This window comes from Spermophilus citellus, assembly GCF_964194105.1.
Source record: "Spermophilus citellus genome assembly, chromosome: 5".
NCBI lineage: Eukaryota > Metazoa > Chordata > Mammalia > Rodentia > Sciuridae > Spermophilus > Spermophilus citellus.
This window is the reverse complement of record NC_138186.1, coordinates 155,588,696-155,610,107: the sequence shown is the minus strand read 5'-3', so window position 1 is coordinate 155,610,107 and position 21,412 is coordinate 155,588,696. Positions and strand designations below refer to the sequence as shown.

Below are 21,412 nucleotides of genomic sequence, written 5' to 3'. Positions count from 1 at the left end.
TATTGTTATAGTTATAGTTATAAGTTTATAGATCGTTTTCATTTACTTGACTATGAACTCTTTAAGGGCAATCTACTCCCAGCATTTAATCTCTAGTGCATAGGAGATACTCAGTAAAATGTTTCTTAAATGAATAAAGATTGATTTAAAAAAAAGAATGAAGATCAATGACAAAAACAATTACTAAGTTTTTCATATTGCCAATTAGAACACAGGACATTTTCTAACTGACAGTTATTATATTGTAGTTTTGCTTTTTCAGTGTAGAGCAGCTGTACAAAATGGTAGCCACCAGTCATATTTTGTTGTTGGGCACTTGAAATATGGCTAGTCCAAGTCAAAATGTGCTGTGACTGTAGAATGTATTCTATATTTCAAAGGCCTAATACAAAAAACACTGTGAAATATCTCAATTTTGTATGTTGGATTTCATGACAAAATAATACTTTTGCATACCAGGGGTTAAATAAAAGTTAAAATAAATAATATCAATTTTAACTTTCATTTTACTGTTTTTAATATGATTACTAATAAATTAAAATTAATATATGCAGTTCACATTACATTTCTATTGAACAATGATTTTCTAAAAAATACAATGACAAACTAGAAAATCACACTGTTGATGTTAATAATATTAGTCTGAAACAGGGACAGAAGGGTGAACTTCTCTTAATATATATGGAGACAGAGTTGATTTAAAGCTGGGGACTGGATATATCTGAATATCTGGTTTTTGATTCTTAGCTAAGATTTAAGGATGGTGGGATTTTTGATGAAGTGTTCAAGTTCTAAAACTTCCTTGTTAACCCTCAGGGCACTGACAGGCAAATTGGATGTATCAATTAAAAGGCCTTACTGAGTTTCTCCTGGAACTATCCAGAAGCCAGATTTTGGTGGATGTACTTGGATACTCAGCATAACCATTGTGTGTCAGTAAGTGCTATGGGGAGCCTGCTTATAGGGGATGTTTCAGAATGCTTATCTGCATTCTTTTCTCTTGCTATATTATATCCTTTGCCTTTAAATAAAAACCTAACTTAAGGATGCTAAGAAGTGTGGTAAGTCCTTTCTGGAGAAAATTTTAAATTCTATAAAGTACTAAAGTATGGATTTATTTTATGCTTCAGATGAATCTTAAAAGTAGATGAACAGAATTCTGTGTATATTTCATCCTAACTTGAATTTTTCTTAAACTTTGATTCTATTTTTTCTTTAGTGACTCTTAATAAAAGTTCCCCAATCTTGGTTTACTTGTTGATAAGTAGATTGATTGTACTGATGAATAAGCTCTAGAAACTAAATTTAAAATGTCATTTTCTATTTTAGACATCTATTGATTTTGACTGCTTAGGATCTCCATTTCCTTAGGGAATCATCTGATTCTGGCAAAGTTGACAATCAGAAAATCTCATTCTGCTACATATCATCCCCAGGGCTTCATGTGGGGCACTGGCCCAACAAAACACATAACAAGGTCACAACTTCAAGGTTAAGAATATGAGCCATCAAGTTATTCCTCGTAAATAATGAATAACGAAAGCCTATCTGTCACAGTAGAAAAACAGACCAAAAGAAAGCAGCAGAGTCTACCCCTACAAAAATACAGAATCCACAGTTCATCAAGATGAAATGACTTTGCAGAATCTACATAAATTAACTTCTGCTTACTTTTTACATATTCATAAAATTTTAAACCTTAAAATTCATCTTATTCAGGGGCTGGGGTTGTGGCTCAGTGATAGAGCACTTGCCTAGCATGTGGGAGGCTCGATTCAGCACCACATACACATAAATAAATAAAACAAAGGTCCATCAGCAACTAAGAAAAAAAAGTTAAAGAAAATTCATCTTGTTCAATCCTGCCATTTAACATATAATGAAACTAAATCCCAGAGAATAGAAATTATCTCCACAATGTATTTCATATGTAACAAGGTTAGAATAGGTTTCAGGTTTTCTAGTTGCCAAGGAAATGTTTTTTGATATCATGGAAACTGGATGAAAGAGAGCTATCACATTTTGTTTAAGGAGTCAAAAATCACCTATTGTGTTTTATAGTGAATAAAAATTTAATTTAGCATTTCTAAAACTTCTTTGACAATTACATACTTCTTAGACCAAATAACTCATCAATAAGAAAAACTAAATAATATTTGTGAACTATAGTTTTGAAAACTAATCTATCCTTCCAGATTTGTATTTACTAGAATCACACATTTATAGCACCTAATAATTTCCAGGTACTTTTACTTACATATTGCTTATATGATTCATACCTATAATAGTACTTATCATACAGTGGAACCAATAAATATTTATTGAATGAACATATATAATCCTCACAACCACGTGAAGAGGCCATATTAACTTTCATTATTATCTCTATTTATACATAAGAATAATGAAGAGGCCACGTGAAGAGGCCATATTAACTTTCATTATTATCTCTATTTATACATAAGAATAATGAGGTTCAGAAACATTAACCAACTTCACAGAACCAAAAACTATGGAACTAAAAGGCTATAACCACATGTGTGTCTTTTGGAGTTAAAATCTCTTTAGGCTAATGTAATAATAAATCTTGTGAACACATTCTTCAAGGCTATCTTGACCTATTTTAAGTATGAAACCCTGTAACAATAAACATTAAAGTAAAATACTAGTAGGAGTTCAATTAGTTCCTGACTATCAAGGTAATACTATAAATGCTTTCCAAGACTAAGATACTTGAATAACTATTAGGTAGGTTTAAATTTAAAAAACAAAAAATGTACAAAATTTTAAAAGTCTAGTAGATTTAAAGTAATTTGCCATAGCTGTTTGGCTAAAATTAAGATCAAGAGACATAATAGAAGACAACAATGAGAAAAAAAAGAACTAAATTTATATATATATTTTTAACCTTTATTTTATTTATTTATTTTTATGTGGAACTGAGGATTGAACCCAGTGTCTCTCACGTGCTAGGTGAGTGCTCTACCACTGAGCCACAACCCCAGCCCCAAAAGAACTAAATTTTAATTCATCAACAGATAGTTGTTATTCTGAAAATTATGTATCACAAATATCATATGTAAAGAACAGATACACATACCACAACAAGATATATAAATCATATCTCTGTACTTTACTATATCAAAATGGACATGACTTTGCCATGGAACTCAGTTGTGAACACAAAACTGCTTTAGTAGGTTATATACCACCAACAATAAGTTAATAAGTAAGTAATAAACAAGAATAGAACTCTTAGAATTCATATTTTAAAAGTATGAATTATTTGTATAAAATAAAATAACACTATTTTATCTTTTGGGGATTATAAAAGTTATATTTATTCACCATGGTACATTTACTGCATTCCCCTAGGAAAAGGGAGAACTATTTTTGTATCCAATTTATATATATAAAAGTTTGTACAAATTATGTGTAGCACATAAAGGCCTCTGTTACACCTAAAATCCAGATACTACTATTTGGGTATTCCTGCTTCAGGGTCTCCAGTTTATCAAGTCTGTTCCATAGAAAATAAAAACTAGAATTATACTCAGTCTTGCTGTTAACACTTAGAAATTATTTTAAAATATAATAAAATAAAAATTTCCCTAACTTTTAAACTCAAAAATTCTATGAACTGGGAGTGAATACATTTTGTTAACAATTTTAACAGTATGACAAATTCATACCTTATTGTAGTTCGGTTTTTTGTAGTTCGGTTTTTATAATTTTTTTTAAAAAATCACCTTAGTTGTGACATTATCTTTCTAATTTATGGCTATTTCAAAAGGTCATTGTCAAAATATTTACCGAATACTTTAAAAAATAATAATATTCCTTGACAAAATAATATAACACCTTAAGGAATCAGAAAATACTAAATGTCTTTGGCTATGCAACTAAAAGGCCATTCTTCCAACAGAATAGAGCATAGTCACTTCAGAAACATTGTAAAAAAACAAAGCATAACAGAAATATGCATACAAATCAAACATTATTTTATGTAAGTAAATAAATAAATAAAATAAAATTCTGACCACCTACATTTAGACTACTATATTGGACAACAAAAGCCATATTTACATTTTGTTTAGATTCTAATTCTGAGAAAAGATAGTAAGTCAAATATTCTTTATCTTACTGGTTTAAAAATAATTTTAGCTAATGATCCTTTTCTAACACACTACAAACATTGTAGAGACTGACTTATATGACTTATAAAGTCTGCTCTTAAAGACCTGTTCGTAGTATAAAAAACAAAAACAAAAACAAGATTAGATTTTTAAAAAAAGTTATTGCTTGGCAATATTAGAGTAATAACTGAGCAAGGAAACATCAATAGATACCAAAATTAGAGAGAAAAAGTTTGATGAGTAGCAGTATGCACATAATCTCAAAGAAACTAATTCATATCAACATCCTTATTGATAATATAAATTAAAAATACTTAATTTCAAAGGGAAAAAGAATAAGTTTATAGTAGAGACACAGCACACAGATTCCTAATCAAGGAATCAAAAGATACTGCAAATATGAGAGAAAGAAAAAATAAGTTTGGGGGCTAGAGGTGGAACTCAGTGGTAAAGTGCTTAGCTAGCATGAGGTAGGCCCTGTGTTCCATTCCCAAGAGCACACACACAAAAGGTTTTACTTGAGAAGATGTAAAAATAATAAGGACAGTGGAAGGAGACGGTCATCATTATACAAAATTCATGTATGAAGATGTAAATTTGGTGTCAACATAACATATGTACAAACAGAGATTTGATAAACTGTGGTATAAAGGTGTATTAAAAATTTTAATGCAAAAAATTATGAATGTAATGCACTCCACTATTGTCATGTATGTAAGAAATAGTAAAAAAATTTTTTAAAAAATAATACATTATTATCTCTCTAGGATATGCTGCCAAAAAGTGCAACCTGAATGTAATCATGAGAAAACTGAAGCACATTTATGTACAAAATAAGTGCTTAATAATTTTTATAACTTTTATAATTTACCTGATATGAAAGTTAAAAACAAAAAAAAAAGGGCTCAATAACTGTTCCAGATTTTAAAGACTGAAGAAACATTGCAACCAAATCTAATTAACATGCAGTATTTTCTTATAAAAGACAAAACTTGTTGAGAGGAGAAAGTTTTATTAGGAAAAAAAAAAAAAAAAAAAAAAATATATATATATATATATATATGGAGGGTGCATGCGCGCGCGCGCACACACACACACCATAGAATAATTAGGGGTGATTGGGCACTATAGCAACTATGGTTTCAAAGAGAAAATGCACTTAGTGCTTTCTTTTTATTGCAATATTGCAATGCGGGGGATTGAACCTTGGGTTTGCAAATGCTAGGTTAAGTGCTCTACTGCTGAACTACACCTCCAGTCCGAGTACTATTCTTTGAAAGAAAAAACAGATAAACTTCAAGATGCAATAGCATCATTATATATTTCTACTATCCTTGATACTAGTTATATTTTCTTCTGAATTTGAAGGGAAAGGTGTTTGAGCTAATTGCCCTTATCTCTACTTTTTGGGTTTTCTAAATTTTCTAGATTTCCCAGTGGGGTTAGAGAATTCTAAGACTTTTGAGAATTTTCAAGAGTATCAACAAGATTAGGAACCTAGGCATTAATGAAAGAAAGAAGAAAAATACACTAAGAAAAACTAGAATCTACTATCATAAGGGATATATTCTAGATTCACTTGTAAATAGCCCTGCTGCAAATTTATTAAAGTAAGTGTTTTTCCAGCAGATGATTCTTATTACAGAGCAATGGTAAAGTATATCTTGATGTCAAGAATTGCTATTCTCACAGGAACAGAAGCCTAAAAACCCATACTGCCACAGACAGATAAAATTTGTTTTTAATTTTACTGTTTCTTTAATATCAATATAGCAATAACTCAAAATATTTAGAAAGTGATTATTTATATTTAAAGCAAGAAATGAAATATTAGCAATAGCTATAAAGATTCTCTTTTATTATTATCAGTTTATAATAGTTTCTTTAAATGTAATTTCTCTAAATTTCTCAGGAAGAATTCTCTTGGATTAGGGATGCAGAATTCAGATTGATCCAAAAAAATATAGATTCAAAATGAAAAGAGGCCTTCTTAATTCAGCTTTAATAAATAACCTAGTACAATTTTCATAGCAGTTTTAAAATCCTATTTATACAGAAAAAAAAGTTAATACAGCAGGCCAGAGACTGCTATCCCTAGAAAAAATCTACTTGCAAATTAACCTTTTGGTTGGTGTCTGGGACTTTGCCTTTTGAGGCAGCTCCCATTATTACCTGACTGATACGGTTGGATCACTGTGCCTCACTGTTGAACAGAGAAAGTAGTTTATGCTGAACCTCTACTTTTCTTCTGGGAATCTGGAATTTTGGTACATGCTAAAGCCTATATGACGAACAATAAAAACGCACAGGCTCAGGTGAGCTTATTTGATAGATGAAATTTCTCACATGTGGTAACAACAACTCACTGCTAGAATGATGAAGTATGTCCAAGATAACTCCATGAGGAGAGGGCTCTTGGAAGACTGAACTTACTTTTCTCCATACTTTATACAAGTGCCTTTTCCCTTTGACAATTTTGCTCTATGTTCTTTTGCAGTAATAAATCACAATTGCAATATGACTATATGCTGAGTCCTGAGAGTCTTCCCAGTCAATCGTTAAATATGGGATAAACTGGGAACACTCAAATCCCAAATTTAATGTATAAAATTCATCCTATAGAGGTATGCCTGTTTCAAGCACATTGTTTCATATAACACTGACAACTTGCAAGTGATAGCTTTAAGATGACAAAAGCTTAGAGTCCTACCTCACTCAAAAGACCATTTGCTTTTTGGATTACTAAAGAAATGATATTCAAAAGATGAAATATCATATTACATAAATACAATATTCATTAAAAACTGGACAAAAACAAAAGCAAACTCAAAAAACAAAGAGTTTATGTTATAATCCAAGAAGTATTTAAAATCAAGGTATTCTTACCATGTGGTGTGATTGTCTGTACAGGCTTAGCAGGGGACCTCACATTCCAGATGGTCAAGGTACCATCTGAATGACTGCAAATAAATTGTTTTCCTTCATGATGCCAAGCAACAGAGTGAATAGCCTAAAGAAGAAGGAAAAAGAATTTCATTTTTCAAACTTATTTAAATATCAAACCTATCATAAATAGTTTTATAATGAATTTTTATTTTAAATTCTTTTTATATTTTCCAAGCTGAAATCAATGTTAACTTTACTTTCCCAAAATTTAGCATTCTTGAAATACACAGAGATTTTATTTAATACTGACAATGTTTTAATTCCTTTCAATTATTTTACCTCCTTTTTTATTTATATGACAGCAGAATGCATTACAATTCTCATTACACATATATAGTACAATTTTTCATATCTCTGGTTGTATACATAGCATATTTACACCATTTGTGTCTTCATATCTGTACTTTGGATAATAATGATCATCACATGATAATCCCATGCCCCCTCCCTTCCCCTCCAACCCCTCTGCCCTATCTAGAGTTCTTCTATTCTTCCCATCTCCTGCTGCTCCATATCCCACTATGAATTAGCCTCCTTACATCAAAGAAAACATTTGGCATTTGATTTTTTGGGAATGGTTAACTTCACTTAGCATTATCTTCTCTAACTCCATCTATTTGCCTGAAAATGCCATGATTTTATTCTCTTTTATTGCTGAGTAATATTCCATTGTGTATATATGACACATTTTTTTTAATCCATTCATCTATTGAAGGGCATCTAGGTTGGTTCCACAGTTTAGCTATTGTGAGTTGAGCTGCTATAAACATTGATGTGCCTGTGTCCCTGTTTTTAAGTCCTTTTGGGTATAGGCTGAGGAGAGGGTCAGCTGGGTCAAATGGTGGTTTCATTCCCAATTTTCCAAGGAATCTCCATACTGCTTTCCATATTGGCTGCACCACTGTGCATTCCACCAGCAGTGTATGACGTACCTTTTTTCCCGTATCCTCACCAACACTTATTGTTGTTTGTATTCATAATAGCCGCCATTCTGACTGGAGTGAGATGAAATCTTAGAGTGGTTTTGTTTTGCATTTCTCTAATTGCTAGTGATGATGAACATTTTTTCATATATTTGTTGACTGATTGTACATCATCTTCTGAGAAGTGTCTCTTTGGGTCTTTGGCCCATTTATTGATTGGGTTATTTGTTTTTGTGGTATTTAACTTTTTGGGTTCTTTATATATCCTAGAGATTAGTGCTCTATCTGATGTGTGAAGGGTAAAGATTTGCTCCCAAGATGTAGGCTCTCTATTCACCTCACAGATTGTTTCTTTTGCCGAGAAGATTTTTAGTTTGAGTTCATTCCATTTACTGATTCTTGAATTTAATTCTTGCACCACAGGAGTCTTATTAAGGAAGTTGGGGTCTAATTCCACATAATGGAGATTAGGGTCTACTTTTTCTTTTGTTAGACGTAGGGTGTCTGGTTGTATTCCTAAGTCCTTGATCCATTTTGAGTTGAGTTTTGTGCATGGTGAGAGATAGGGGTTTAATTTCATTTTGTTGCATATGAATTTCCAGTTTTCCCAGCACCATTTGTTGAAGAGGCTATCTTTTCTCCAGTGCATGTTCTTGGCACTTTTGTCTAATATAATTGTAGTTTTGTGGGTTAGTCTCTGTGTCCTCTATTCTGTACCAGTGGTCTACCAGTCTGTTTTGGTGCCAATACCATGCTGTTTTTGTTACTCAATTATTTTACTTCTTAAGGAATATTTGACAATGACATATATACTATTGACAAGTTTAGGAAAACAAAATGTATTCCTATAGTTTTTCAGAATAAATCACCACTAAATATAAATAAGTTATTACAATGAATATCCCTTGCAAAAAGTAGTTACATTGAGAGATTATAATTTTTTAAAGTAACTAAAATACAAAGTAGCAAAATGTAGATTTGAAAATAAAAGTAATAAATAAATTTCAGAATGAACTTCAAGACATATTCTCTAATTCTCACAGTAATTGCCGAGACAAGTTTTAATCTGAAGAAACTCATCTTCTGGCCAGAAACTTTTACACTACTGAGCCTCTATCTGGAAACTATTTTTATATAACTAGAGTAGACTACCCCTCCATTTTTGTCTTATTATTAGTAGTAGTAGTTTGTAAATTTTGTTTTAAAAAATCACTTCTCCAAATCCTCTTTAAATTACTTTACATCTCAAGAGGATACCTTTTCATTCTTAATAGTTCTTAATTGTTCTTCAGTAAACTGAGCAACTGACTTTACGTCCATAAGTTCATGCTATTATATCATTGCTCTTGGTTCATGTTGAAATGTTTTGTATTTGAATTTCAGTGCAGGTGTTTCCAGGGGGAGTTTAGACAGTTTAGAAATTATTATATATAGAATTGTTCATTATTAGTGACTGTCAAAAATTTTAAACTTTAACAAAATACTTTCTAAATTCTTCCCCAATATTTATGTTCTGTTCAATGTTATATAAGATTAATTTTATGAATGATATTGATTTTATTACTTTTTTTGAATTCAGAGCCTTGTGCATTCGAGGCAAGCACTCTACCAACTGAGCTATGTCCCCAGCCCATGACTGAATTTCTTTTGAGTCCCTCTATATTTCTGTAAAAATTAGTGATATTTTCTGTCTTATGTCTAGTATGGGCAATCTGTATTTTTTATTTGCCTCATTATTCTCACTACATATTTATCAATTTCATTGATTCTCACAAATATTTAGCTTTTTACTCAATTTTCTCTATTGTTTTTTATTTCATTGATTTTTTTCCTCTTTATTATTTCAATTTTGAGGGCTTACTTTGAGTTAAATTTTCTCTTTTTCTTCTAGGTTTTTTTTTTCCTTGTGGTAGAAACTGAGGTCACTAATTAGAAAACTTCTGGTTTTCTAATATATGCATTGAATTCTACAGTGGCATCCCACAGACTTCAATACTATTTTTTTCAGTTTAAAATACTTTCTAATTTCCCTTGAGTCTTCTCCTTTGACTTGTAGGTTATTTTGAAGTATGTTGTTTCACTTTCATGTACTTATAGATTTTTCCCATAATCTTTTAATAATTAATTTCTAATTTAATCCTATCAGGAAAATAATATTTGCTATAATTTAAACTTTTCAAATGAAATAAAATTGACTTTATGGCATTAAATATGGCCCATTTTAGTGAAGGTTCCTATCTTAGTCTGTTGTTAATAATTAGCCCTTCCATTCTTTTTTTTTTTAATTTGTGCTAACATTAATTTTTCTTCCTTTCTAACACCTGTGTCTTTAAAAATGGATTTTTTTATAGAGTATGTAGTTAGTATGTAGTCTTGATTTTTCTTATGCAATCTAGACAATATCTATCTTTTAATTGGGGTATTTAAAACATTAATATGAAAACTGATATAGCTGGGCTTTAAACAACCATCTTACAATTTGTTCACTGTTCTTCCCATCTATTTTTTTTAAATTTTTTCCCTCTTCTTTTGCCTTACTTTGAATATTTTTAAAATTTCATTTCTCTTCAGCTTAGCTTTTGAGTTGCTAGTATTGCTGCTTTTGTTATTTCCTTTAGGATTAAAAATGGATATGTTTAACTTGCCTTGGTCAACCATTATATAATATTATACCATGTCAAATACAGTATAATAATCTTACAACAGTATTGTCTTTTGACGTTCACACTATTGTCCATGTTTTAATTCTACATATGTCATAAACTCTATCATGCATTAGCATGTGTGTATGTGTGTGTGTGTGTGTGTGTATGTGTGTTACTGAGAACTGAATACAAGAGTATTCTACCAGTGAGCTTCATTCCCAACCCTTTTTATTTTTACTTTGAGAAAGGGTCTAAATTGCTGAGGTTGTCCTGGAACCTGTAATCCTCTTGTGTCAGTCTCCTGCATCACTGGCATAACAGGCACATGCCACTATGCCCAGCTATACTGCATTGTAATTATAATTAATTTGAATAATAATGACTTCTTACAGAGATTTTAAAACATAAGAAAACTTTTATTTTACCCACATATTCCTTTCCAATGGATTTTTTCGAAACCTTACACTTATGCACTAATCAATAATAAAATGAAGATTAGGTATGGCAAGCCTTCTGCCAACTTCTAAAACTCTCTAGGCAACTCTTTGCTGTCTGGTACCTTGCTAATTTCCTTTGTCTACAAAATCCTGTCCTATATACTACCTGCTGTGAAACTACTGAAAACTATGATTGCATGTACAGTGTCCAGTTTCTTTGCTTAAGGTAAACAGGTAAATCTAATTCCCATGGCTCAATAATAGATTAAAACAAGATTACTATTTAAATTTATAAAAACCAAAACCAAAAAAGTCAGTTTTAAAAATATGTTTTCAGAGAATAAAATTATGGCATTTTCAGGTAAGTGGATGGAGCTGGAGAATATCATGCTAATCGAAATAAGCCAATCCCAAAAAAGGAGGGACCATATGTTTTCTCTGATAAATGGACGCTAATCCATAATGGCATTAGGAAGCATGAGATGAGTGGAGAACTTTGGATGGGGCCAAGGGAAGAGGAGGGCATGGGGTAGGAACTATGATGGAATGTGATGGACATCATTACCCTAAGTACATATATGATTGCACAAATGGTGTGACTCTACTTCATGTGCAACCAGAGGAGTGGAAAATTCTGCTCCATTTGTGTACAATAAATCACAAAGCTTTCTGCTATTGTGTATAATTGATTAGAACTAATAAAAAATAAATAAGTTTTAAAAAAATGTGCTTTCAATTCTACAAGAAACTTTTATAGAAATAATAAAAATTCTTTATTCAAAATTTTTTTAAATTTGAAGATCTTGATTCATGAGAAACAAATAGTATAATGTTATGAATAAAAAGGAAATTACTTTTGGTCAGATATATTATGCTTAATATGCAAGCATTTGCAAAGTATTCAAAGTATTGTTGTAATTACCCAATTCAGTCTGTCCTTGAGTAACAATGTTTCAATATGAAAGTATAACTCACATTTTATTTTAAAGAGATAAAACCACTTACACATTTCCTAGCAATAGCTTTATTCACAGAACAGAAAACCATAAATATCCCAGTATCCAAGTCATGATGCCAGCTACTGTTTCACACCAAAACACACACACACACATACACACACACACACACACACACAATCAAAAAAACAAAAAACTCTGCCATAATTCCATGGCAAAATATCTTATTCTGCCAGGCATAATGGTGCATGCCTGTAATCCCAGCAACTTGGGAGGCTGAGATAGGAGCATCACAAGTTCAAAGCCAGCCTCAGCAATGGCAAAGCACTAAGCAACTCAATGAGAACCTGTCTCTCAATAAAAAAATTAAAAAAAAAAATAGGACTGGTGATATGATTCAGTGGTTGAGTGCCCTGAGTTCAATCCCCAGTAGAAGGGAAGGGAAGGGAAGGGAAGGGAAGGGAAGGGAAGGGAAGGGAAGGGAAGGGAAGGGAAAGAAAAGAAAAAAATCTTATTTTAAGTTTGGTTGAGGATAAAAAAGATCAGTAAAAATCTTTTTAAAATTAGATAGCAAGGAAGCTATCCAAGAATATAGGATTATTACCAAGACTCAGGGGTATATATGGTTATCACCAAGACACAGGTTCACTGGCACAATTTGAAAAGCAATATAAATAATAACTTTAATGGACTAACATACATTATATCGCTCAATCATTAAGCACACAGTGAAAATGAAATAAAATTAAACTGCTTTATCACTGAGATTCCTAGAAAATAATATCTTTGGAGCAAATACAGGTTGATTATTTGAAATGACTGAAACAGAAGTGTTTCAGATTTCAAAGTTTTTTGGATTTTGGAATATTTGCATAGATTTCACCCACTAAATATCCTTAATCCCAACCCCCCAAATACTCAATATTTTGAATGGTGCTTAAAAAGCACCATTTTGGAATAATTCAGATTTTGGACTTTCAGATTAGGAATGCTTAACATGTACCAAAATAAAGATTATGAATTCAGCATTTATTCTACTTCTGCTATATAAACAGTATTATTATAGAACCAACCAGCATAAGAGGAAGTTTCTCTTTTACTATAGAGAAGAAATCTATTTGCAACCACTTGTGCATTAGAAGATCTAGGTCTTTAGCACAACAGACTGCCAATATCACTAACAGATGGGGATCCAACTGATGGAAGAGTATCAGCATCATCTATGAAATAGTCTTGCTAAAAATGAAAAATGAACCTGAATTTGATCAAGCCTCATAGGCCATCCAATTTATAGGTAATTTGAGGGGAAGAAAAAAATTTCTTAAAAAAAAAAAAGGATGTTGGGGCTGGGGTTGGGGCTCAGTGAGGCAGAGCGGTTGCCTGTCACATGTGAGACAGGCACTGGGTTCAATGCTAAGCACCACATAAAAACAAATAAACAAAATAAGATATTTTTTTAAAAAGATGTTAAAGACAATGAGGATGCAAACAGAAAAACAGAATGTCCGGGAGACTAAATTGTCAAAAAATAAGTGACCAAAAGGAGGAGCCACATAAGGAAAGAAGGCGAGGAGTGAGTAAAAAAGGCCTATAGATTAAAAAAGACTTAATATAAAAGGCTTATAATTCAATCACAATCTTTATTCTGTTTTTTATCCTTCAGTTTTTGAGCCTCTATTATTTGCCTTATTTGGACTATAAAGCAAGCAAACTATATAACACTTATCAATACAAAATAAAAAATAGAACATATTTATGAATTTACTTTTAAATATACATAAACTCTCAGGAAGAATACATGAGAAATTGATTGAATGGTACCTACCTGTAAGGGACTTAGGTCACCAAATAGGAGTGGACAATTTTGTATCTTTTGAATTATTTGAATAAATTAATAATGGGAGAACAACCTACATTTTAGTGTAATTACATGGGTTATCTAAACTAAAATCAACAAATTCTTAGAGAAGGTGTTTTGAATTAGAGAAATGAAAACAGCTTTTATTAGCAAAAGTAATGCTGTTACCTCATCATATGTGTATCTATAGTCAGCTTTCTTTGATTTGAGGTCCCATAAGACTACTGTTCCAGATTCATAGCCAATCAAAAGCTATAATAAAAGAAAAAGCCACATTATCTAGGGATGATTTTCTATTATATAAAACGTTTATTGTATTCTATTATATAAAATGTAACTATTATCATTCATATCTTTCAAGTATAAATTATAATATAACTAAATGCTGTCATTGCCAGTTACTAATCACATAGATGGCAAATAAGAACACTGAATTGCATATTTATATGCCTTTGATAAGGGACTCAACATACATTTTGAAAAAGAAAAAAGTACATCCTATGCACACATTTTCACTAATAAATTTTAATAAATTACTAATAAAAATTAACATTTGTATGTGCTTTAGAAATTATAAACTTTCCAAATTCTGCACTTTCTCAGGCAATCTCACTAAATCAATATATTGATTAGTTCTAAATCATAAACAGCCTAGAAACTCTTCATGAGACTTAGGTACATCTTTCCAATGATGATATCATTGCTTATCTTTATTAGAACCTCTAAGTAAACATATTCAACATGAATTAATTACATCCTTCTCTTCTCAGTTTCCCTGGCATTCACTGTTGTCAGGTCTCTTTCACTATTCCTTATCACCACATTTATTCAGATGTTCCAGCCAGAAATACAAGGATCATCTGTAACTCTAGTTCCTCCCTCAACATGTAATAAAAAAACAAGTAAATTTAAGATTACATTCTCTTATCTTTCTAAATTATGTCCTTCTATCCCCAGTATCTTCATCGTGGTTCAAGATATACAGATATCCTTTCTATTCTCCTTGACTCTATTTTAACCCATTCCATATTGGAGCTAGAGTACAGTTAAAAAATGCAAATCAACAGGGTTATGTATGCTTCCACCTAAAGCTCTTTAATGGCCTTATTATTATTTTTAAGGTAAAGTTCAAATTCTATAACACGACGTACTACAATGGTATATCTATTTCTTACCTTTTCAGCTTCATCCTTTACCACACTTAAAAATTAAATAACATTTCAAAAAATCTCAAATTATACAAAACTTAAAGAACATTTCAAAAAGCCTCTCCCTTAGTAACTGGAATTATAAAGAAAATTTAAGGGAAATGAGATATAAAGATAACTCTAACATAAAGCAATAAATGAAAAGCACTATAAAAACTACATAACTAAAATGTTAAAAGGAACCCCGGACCAAACTTTTTGTCCAATTTATCAGAAAATCAGGGAAAATATTTTGATTAAGCCAAATATAAATTAATAATTTTAATTTATTAAATTATTGAAATCATTGAAAGTATTTAAATTATGCTTACTATTTGCAATTAATAATTAAATTTTACTTATGCTTTAGTGTATCTTTGCTTTTTCAAATTACAAATCATTCTGATTCTTTTACTTGTATGACTTGAAAAACAAACCCTTAAGTGCATACGATATACAATCTTTATTAGCAATCTCAACTTTTCAGCATGTGGTCCTAGATTAGTTTGCATGTTTAAAAACACAAAAATCATGCATTTAAATAAAGAAAAAATTTTAAGATAAGATTCTACCTTTCCCTCATCCATTGGATTATCACTTATATGGACAACAGGCCCTGGGTGAGATTTAGATGATCTAAGAAAAAAAAGAAAAGTTAAGATAGATATGTTTCTCAATTAAAAAAATTCAAAACAGATACATATTCATTACAAGAATAAATAAATAAAGATTTACTTATAAAGGAAGAAAGCATTTCAGAAAGTATTCAATAACAGCTATATAGTTCTTAATAAGAATCACATTAGGAACCAGGGCAAATACACTACAAGTTACATTCAAGTTGATACATGTCAACTAAATTTACAATTAAATACACTTTTTATGTAGAAAAGAATTTTCAATTTAGTCAAAGATTTCAGCAAAGTAAACCTATTTTCCTGATAGAAACCTTAAAGTTAATATTTTTAAATAGTACAGCATTTAAAACATTAATATTTTATTTTACTAGTAGTCTCCAATTTGGGCATCTTGCCAAGTTCCAAAATTCTTACCAGAACAGGAAAAATTCTATTACATTTTTAAAAATTGACAAAGTAATGTCACCTATACTTCTATCAGAGAAAAAGAAGTCATCTAGATAAGAATATGCCTGAAATGCTGATACATTAGGAAAAAGTATACCCCTTGTTCATAAATTCTATAGGCTAAAAAACCACTCCACTTTATGAAAGTTTATGAAATTGTAGACGCCCAAACAAGGCCTACCCACTAGATGTCATGATCAAGTCAAAAAACAGACTCAAAAACCCACCTTACCAAGAAACTGATATATGCCAATGACATTCCTGCCATAGGAGGGAAAGCCAGTCTTAATACACTATTATAGCTACCCAGACACATTTAGAGACATGTCACAAAATTATCCTTGTATCAAAAAGACAAATATTGTAGGATGCAAAACAAGAGTATTTGTTTAAAAATAAAAGGAAACACTGAAAAAACATCTTGTTAATATCTTTAAACATTTATTTGCCTATCCAAACAACAAAAGAAAAAAATGTGTAGAAAGACACAAAAAAAATCTTTAAGAGTGAAAAGTTAGCATGAAAGATCCTTAGGGACAAGTTTTTGTTAATATTGGTAAATAAAAAAAAAAAATCATCACTGAAACAAAATTAAGTATAATTAATCTCATAATTAACTCTGTAATACATTCACTTCAGCAAATATCTGCATTATACTTATTGATTATTAAATCATATCAAAGAAGTACTGTAGATCAAGATCATCTAAATTCTGTGAGCCGATCTGTGAATCATGACAAACATTTAAAAGAAAAATTAAAAAGATTAAAGAATTTTAAAAAAATCGTGTTCTTTAACCTATTAAAATTAAGATAATCTCATTAAACTTGTTTTGCAGTTTATACATATTTGAATATATGTACATGTAATGGTGTATATTAATCTATTTAAACATATAAAGCATTTAAATTTACAAACTGCCATGCCAATAGGATAATATTTACAAAAGACTAACAAATCCTAATTAGATATCAAGACATCTGACACATACTTAGTTTCATATGGATTTACTGATTGGCTATTTTAAAATGATATTATCGAATAGGATACTGATACTTTATATATTGAACATTTGCTCAAACTCACAGTTCAATGGCTTTATTCCACATAATGACGTAGCCTGAGAGTGTGAAGGACTCCACATTGACAATATGTATATTACCTCGTTCAGTACCCACATAGAGCCACTTACTCTGGAAAGGTAGATGGCAAAATGTAACCCTGCAAGAGAAAATACATGTAAATGGAAATAAGAAAAATGCCTGCCAAGTTTTACTGACTGCGTTAACGAGTTAATTATGATGTAGCGATTCAAGAGAAGCAAAAATGATATACAACCATTAGATGTATCTACTCATTGTGATTAATATTTAATTATGTTAAATCAACTTACACAAGGTCATATACTAAACAGATAGCATGGAATGTTTGAAAAAAAGAGGAGTTTTGAAGTTAGCATGTCTCAAATCTGGCTACATCACTCATTGTGTAACCTTTAACCTATAAGCTTTAATTCCAATTCCTCTGGTGAAAATAAACAATGATGATAATACGCAATAATATACAATGATAATAATCACCGTTAGACCATGAATAGTAATACTATGAATTAGATAAGATAAACTATGAAGAACATATATATGATCGGAATTCTACTGAATTTATAGATTGATTTGGGGAGAAGTGATATTTAAAGCTTTTTTATTCCTTCCTATGAAGTCCTACATTTGTTCAGAATTTCTTTCATCCTTCAGTGAAACTAATATTTTCTCCATACCAACCTTACATATATTTTTTTTCATGATCTGCATTTTACCCTCTATTTCTTTCCATTTCCCTTTGTGTAATTATGCTTTTAAGTTTATATAGTACAATTTAAGGTTACATTCTGCTGAGTTGTTTTTAAGTCCAATCTGAAAATCTCAAAATTTTAGTAGACAAATTTGGCATATTAACAATGATCTTGACTACTAATATCGTTGACCTTATTTCTTCCATCTTTTTATTCTCATCATTTATGTTTTGATGACCATTACTGATTCATTTTCTTCATTCTTTTTTCCCTTCCTCTGTTGGTTCTAATGTTTTATATTTTCTGTTCTTTTAATGGTTATTCTTATACTTTTAAAACACAGGTTTAACTGGATAGTTAGTCTAACATCTGAAACAATAATGGGGGACAGGAAGTATTAGGTAAGTGCTCTATTTTCTGAGTTCTATCAAAGGTGGCAAAGTTGTCAGTGAACAAAGACATAACAGTAGTTCCATAAGATTATTGCCTAGTGCCATCTTCATTTAAATACACTTTATGATGTTCATATTAGAATGAAAATAACAAAACATTTGACATGACATATTCTTATCATTAAGCAACACATGACTGCATGTGTTGCAGTGATTTTTAGATATCAAATTTGTATTACTTTTTTACTGCTCTATAATAAATTACCACAAAATTAGTGGCTTAAAACAACACCCGTATATTATTCCACAGTTGCTGTTGGTCAGATGTCCAGACACTGCATGCCTAGGGTTCTCTGCTCAGGGACTTACAAGGCTGAAATCCAAGTACAGCCAAGTTGTATTCCTGTATCCCTCTGTGGAAGTGCTGAGAAAGAATGAATCTACTACTAAATTCATTCTGGTTGCTAGTAAAATCCAGCTTCTTACTTATAGGACTGAAACTTCATCTTCTTGCTGCCAGGGAGTACATTCTCAGCTCCTAGAGGTTATTTTGTATTCCTTACTATGTGATCCTCTCTATCTTCAAGGCCAGCAAGAAAATATCTAGCACCCAATGAATCCTTCTTACCCTCTGAAATTTTTACTGGGAAGAATCCAGGACATTTTGAAGGATTACCTGATTAAATCAGGGTTACTAACTTTGGAATTTATCAGCAAAATGCTTTTTCACCCAGCTGAATGAGTGTTTAAATTATGAGGAACAGGTATGTATATGCCAGAGACAGGTACCTTGGGACTCACCTTAGAATTCTGCCTTGGTAAATGTGTAAGAGTAGAATTATTGGGTCATGGAATATGTGAATACTGCCAAAAAATTTTCCAGAGTGATTTTAATACTTAAATTTCTCACCGGTAGGTTATGAGAAATTCATTGGCATTACACAATCTAGCCAATATTTTAGTCACTGCTGATGTGTAGTTGTGGTTTTAGTTGGTATCTTCCTGAAGACTGATTTTTGTGTAAAAAAGGAAACTGAAAAAAGAACATTGATTATTTTTTTAATCATGTTTTACAATAAACCTCTAAAATAGCATTCATTCATATTGTGTATGTCTGGGACTCTGTTTTAATGTAAATTGTTCAAGCCATTTATCATTTTTCTTATCCCAAACTTAGCATAATCCCTAGTATACAGGAGGTATCTAACATTTGGTGAACTAAACTTAATTTAGCTTCCAACACATAATGGTATTTAAATTTTCAAATTTGAAACACTACTTCCATTTATATTTCTTCTAAGCCAGACAATAATGGTACAGGAGTCAGTCCTTTCAGCAATCTAAGTTACAATTTGACTGGGCTAATAATGCATTAGTACAGGTAGAAGAATTGCATGTGTTGTAACACTACCTATTATTAATCTACTTCACTTTTTTGTCCTAAACAAAAGAAAGTATTTTCACTCATTCATTCTTTTATTTATTTTTTAATAGGACTTAGTTTATTCTATTCATGAGTAGAATTAAATTATTATTATATTCATCTTTGGTTACATATCTCCTTTTCCATATAATTTTTTATACTGTCAATACATTTTAAGGACCTCATGCAACTAGATCAGTCCCTGGCCCTTCTCTTTGTCTGAATTTCTTAGTTACCATAGATAATTATTCTAGGAAGGTATAGCTTTCCTTTACAGTTTCGGGGTCATCAAATTGTAACTGTCTTTCCTCTGAATATTAAACAAAAGGGGTTTTTTTTCCTCCTTTTAAAATTTTGTCTGAATAAATGGTTCTTTATATGCACAATTCTTTAAATGATTCAACATTTCCATATCAATAACTAATTCTCTTTCTGGATTAGAATCAGACCAAATATAGTAAACCCTCTGTCTTCCTAACAGCCCTCGGTATCATTCCATGCCTATGTTCTAGTCTTTAATTTTGATCCATCAAAATCACTCTCACTTCTAATGATTGTAAACTTTCCATTAAACTGCTTTCAAAGAAAATTATTTTGACAATATGATATAATTACCACAGAAATTGTAATTCTAGGTCTTTAATTTGTTCCAATATTGTGATTCGTTTTCTGCTTGCTTTTCTGTGTACAGTGAATTAAATCAAAATCTGCTTAAGACCTTTATAGGTTTTGTTTTGTTTTGTTTTTTAGGATTGGTATTTGGCCAACTTCTCTTTTATAGCTGTCTTAGTTTTGCCCTGTTCATGGATATACTGAGTAAATTATAAGCTTTATAAACATACAAAATACAGTATTTATACAATATTATAATAAAATAATGATCAATGATTTTTCTTTCTACATTGATTTATTTATGCTACTAAGAAAAATCTGATGCAAAGCAGTTCAGCCAGTTCCTGAAGTAACTTATAAAACTAATTATCCCACTGTTGTTTGGTATCTGAATGGATTATTCCATTTGTCAATGGCTATATTTTCTTAAAAGAACTCTGAGCCTGGTGTGGTGGTACACACCTGTAATTCCAGCAGGTCAGGAGGCAAAGGCAGGAGGAACACAAGTTCAAATACTCAGCAACTTTGGCATGCCCTAAGCTGTGAAACCCTGTATCAAAATGAAAAATTTTAAAAAGACTGGGGATGTGGCTCAGTTGCTAAGCACCCCTGGGTTCAATCTCTGGTACCAAAACAAACAAAAAAGACTTTGAACATGAATGCTTCACTGATATTTCAATTATAAGAAAATCCTGATTATTAATATATTTAATGTAATATTGCATTTTTCTTTCTTTAGAATACATGCATGTTTATTTATTCTCTAAACTTAAAATATATTATCTGGCATCAAATGAAAGAGTCATATATAAACTGTAAATCAGAGTATTATTAACAAAAAGCCTTTAGAAATGTATAAGACTTAGCTGTTCGGGTGTTTAATAAACTTACAGGGAAAAATCCATTCTATAAAATATCAATAGGAAAGTTTTTATGACCACAGAGAATAAATTTTATGTGAAAGGATATCATCAACAATAAAGAACTATATAATAAAGAGATGTAAGTATCAGACAATAA

General features: G+C 30.9%; 1 protein-coding gene across 8 annotated transcripts in view; it reads right to left on the bottom strand.

Moving 5' to 3' along the window:
* STXBP5 (syntaxin binding protein 5) overlaps nucleotides 1-21,412 on the bottom strand; it is a 179,732-nt gene that overhangs the window by 112,175 nt on the left and 46,145 nt on the right. For all 8 annotated transcript variants that reach the window (XM_081296618.1, XM_081296620.1, XM_081296621.1 and 5 more), the window contains exons 6-9: nucleotides 17,260-17,394; nucleotides 15,661-15,724; nucleotides 14,070-14,153; nucleotides 7,023-7,146 (exon numbers count right to left, since the gene is read on the bottom strand). In XM_081296618.1, coding sequence (XP_081152744.1) covers nucleotides 7,023-7,146; nucleotides 14,070-14,153; nucleotides 15,661-15,724; nucleotides 17,260-17,394 — 407 coding nt within the window. The remainder of the gene's footprint in view (nucleotides 1-7,022; nucleotides 7,147-14,069; nucleotides 14,154-15,660; nucleotides 15,725-17,259; nucleotides 17,395-21,412) is intronic.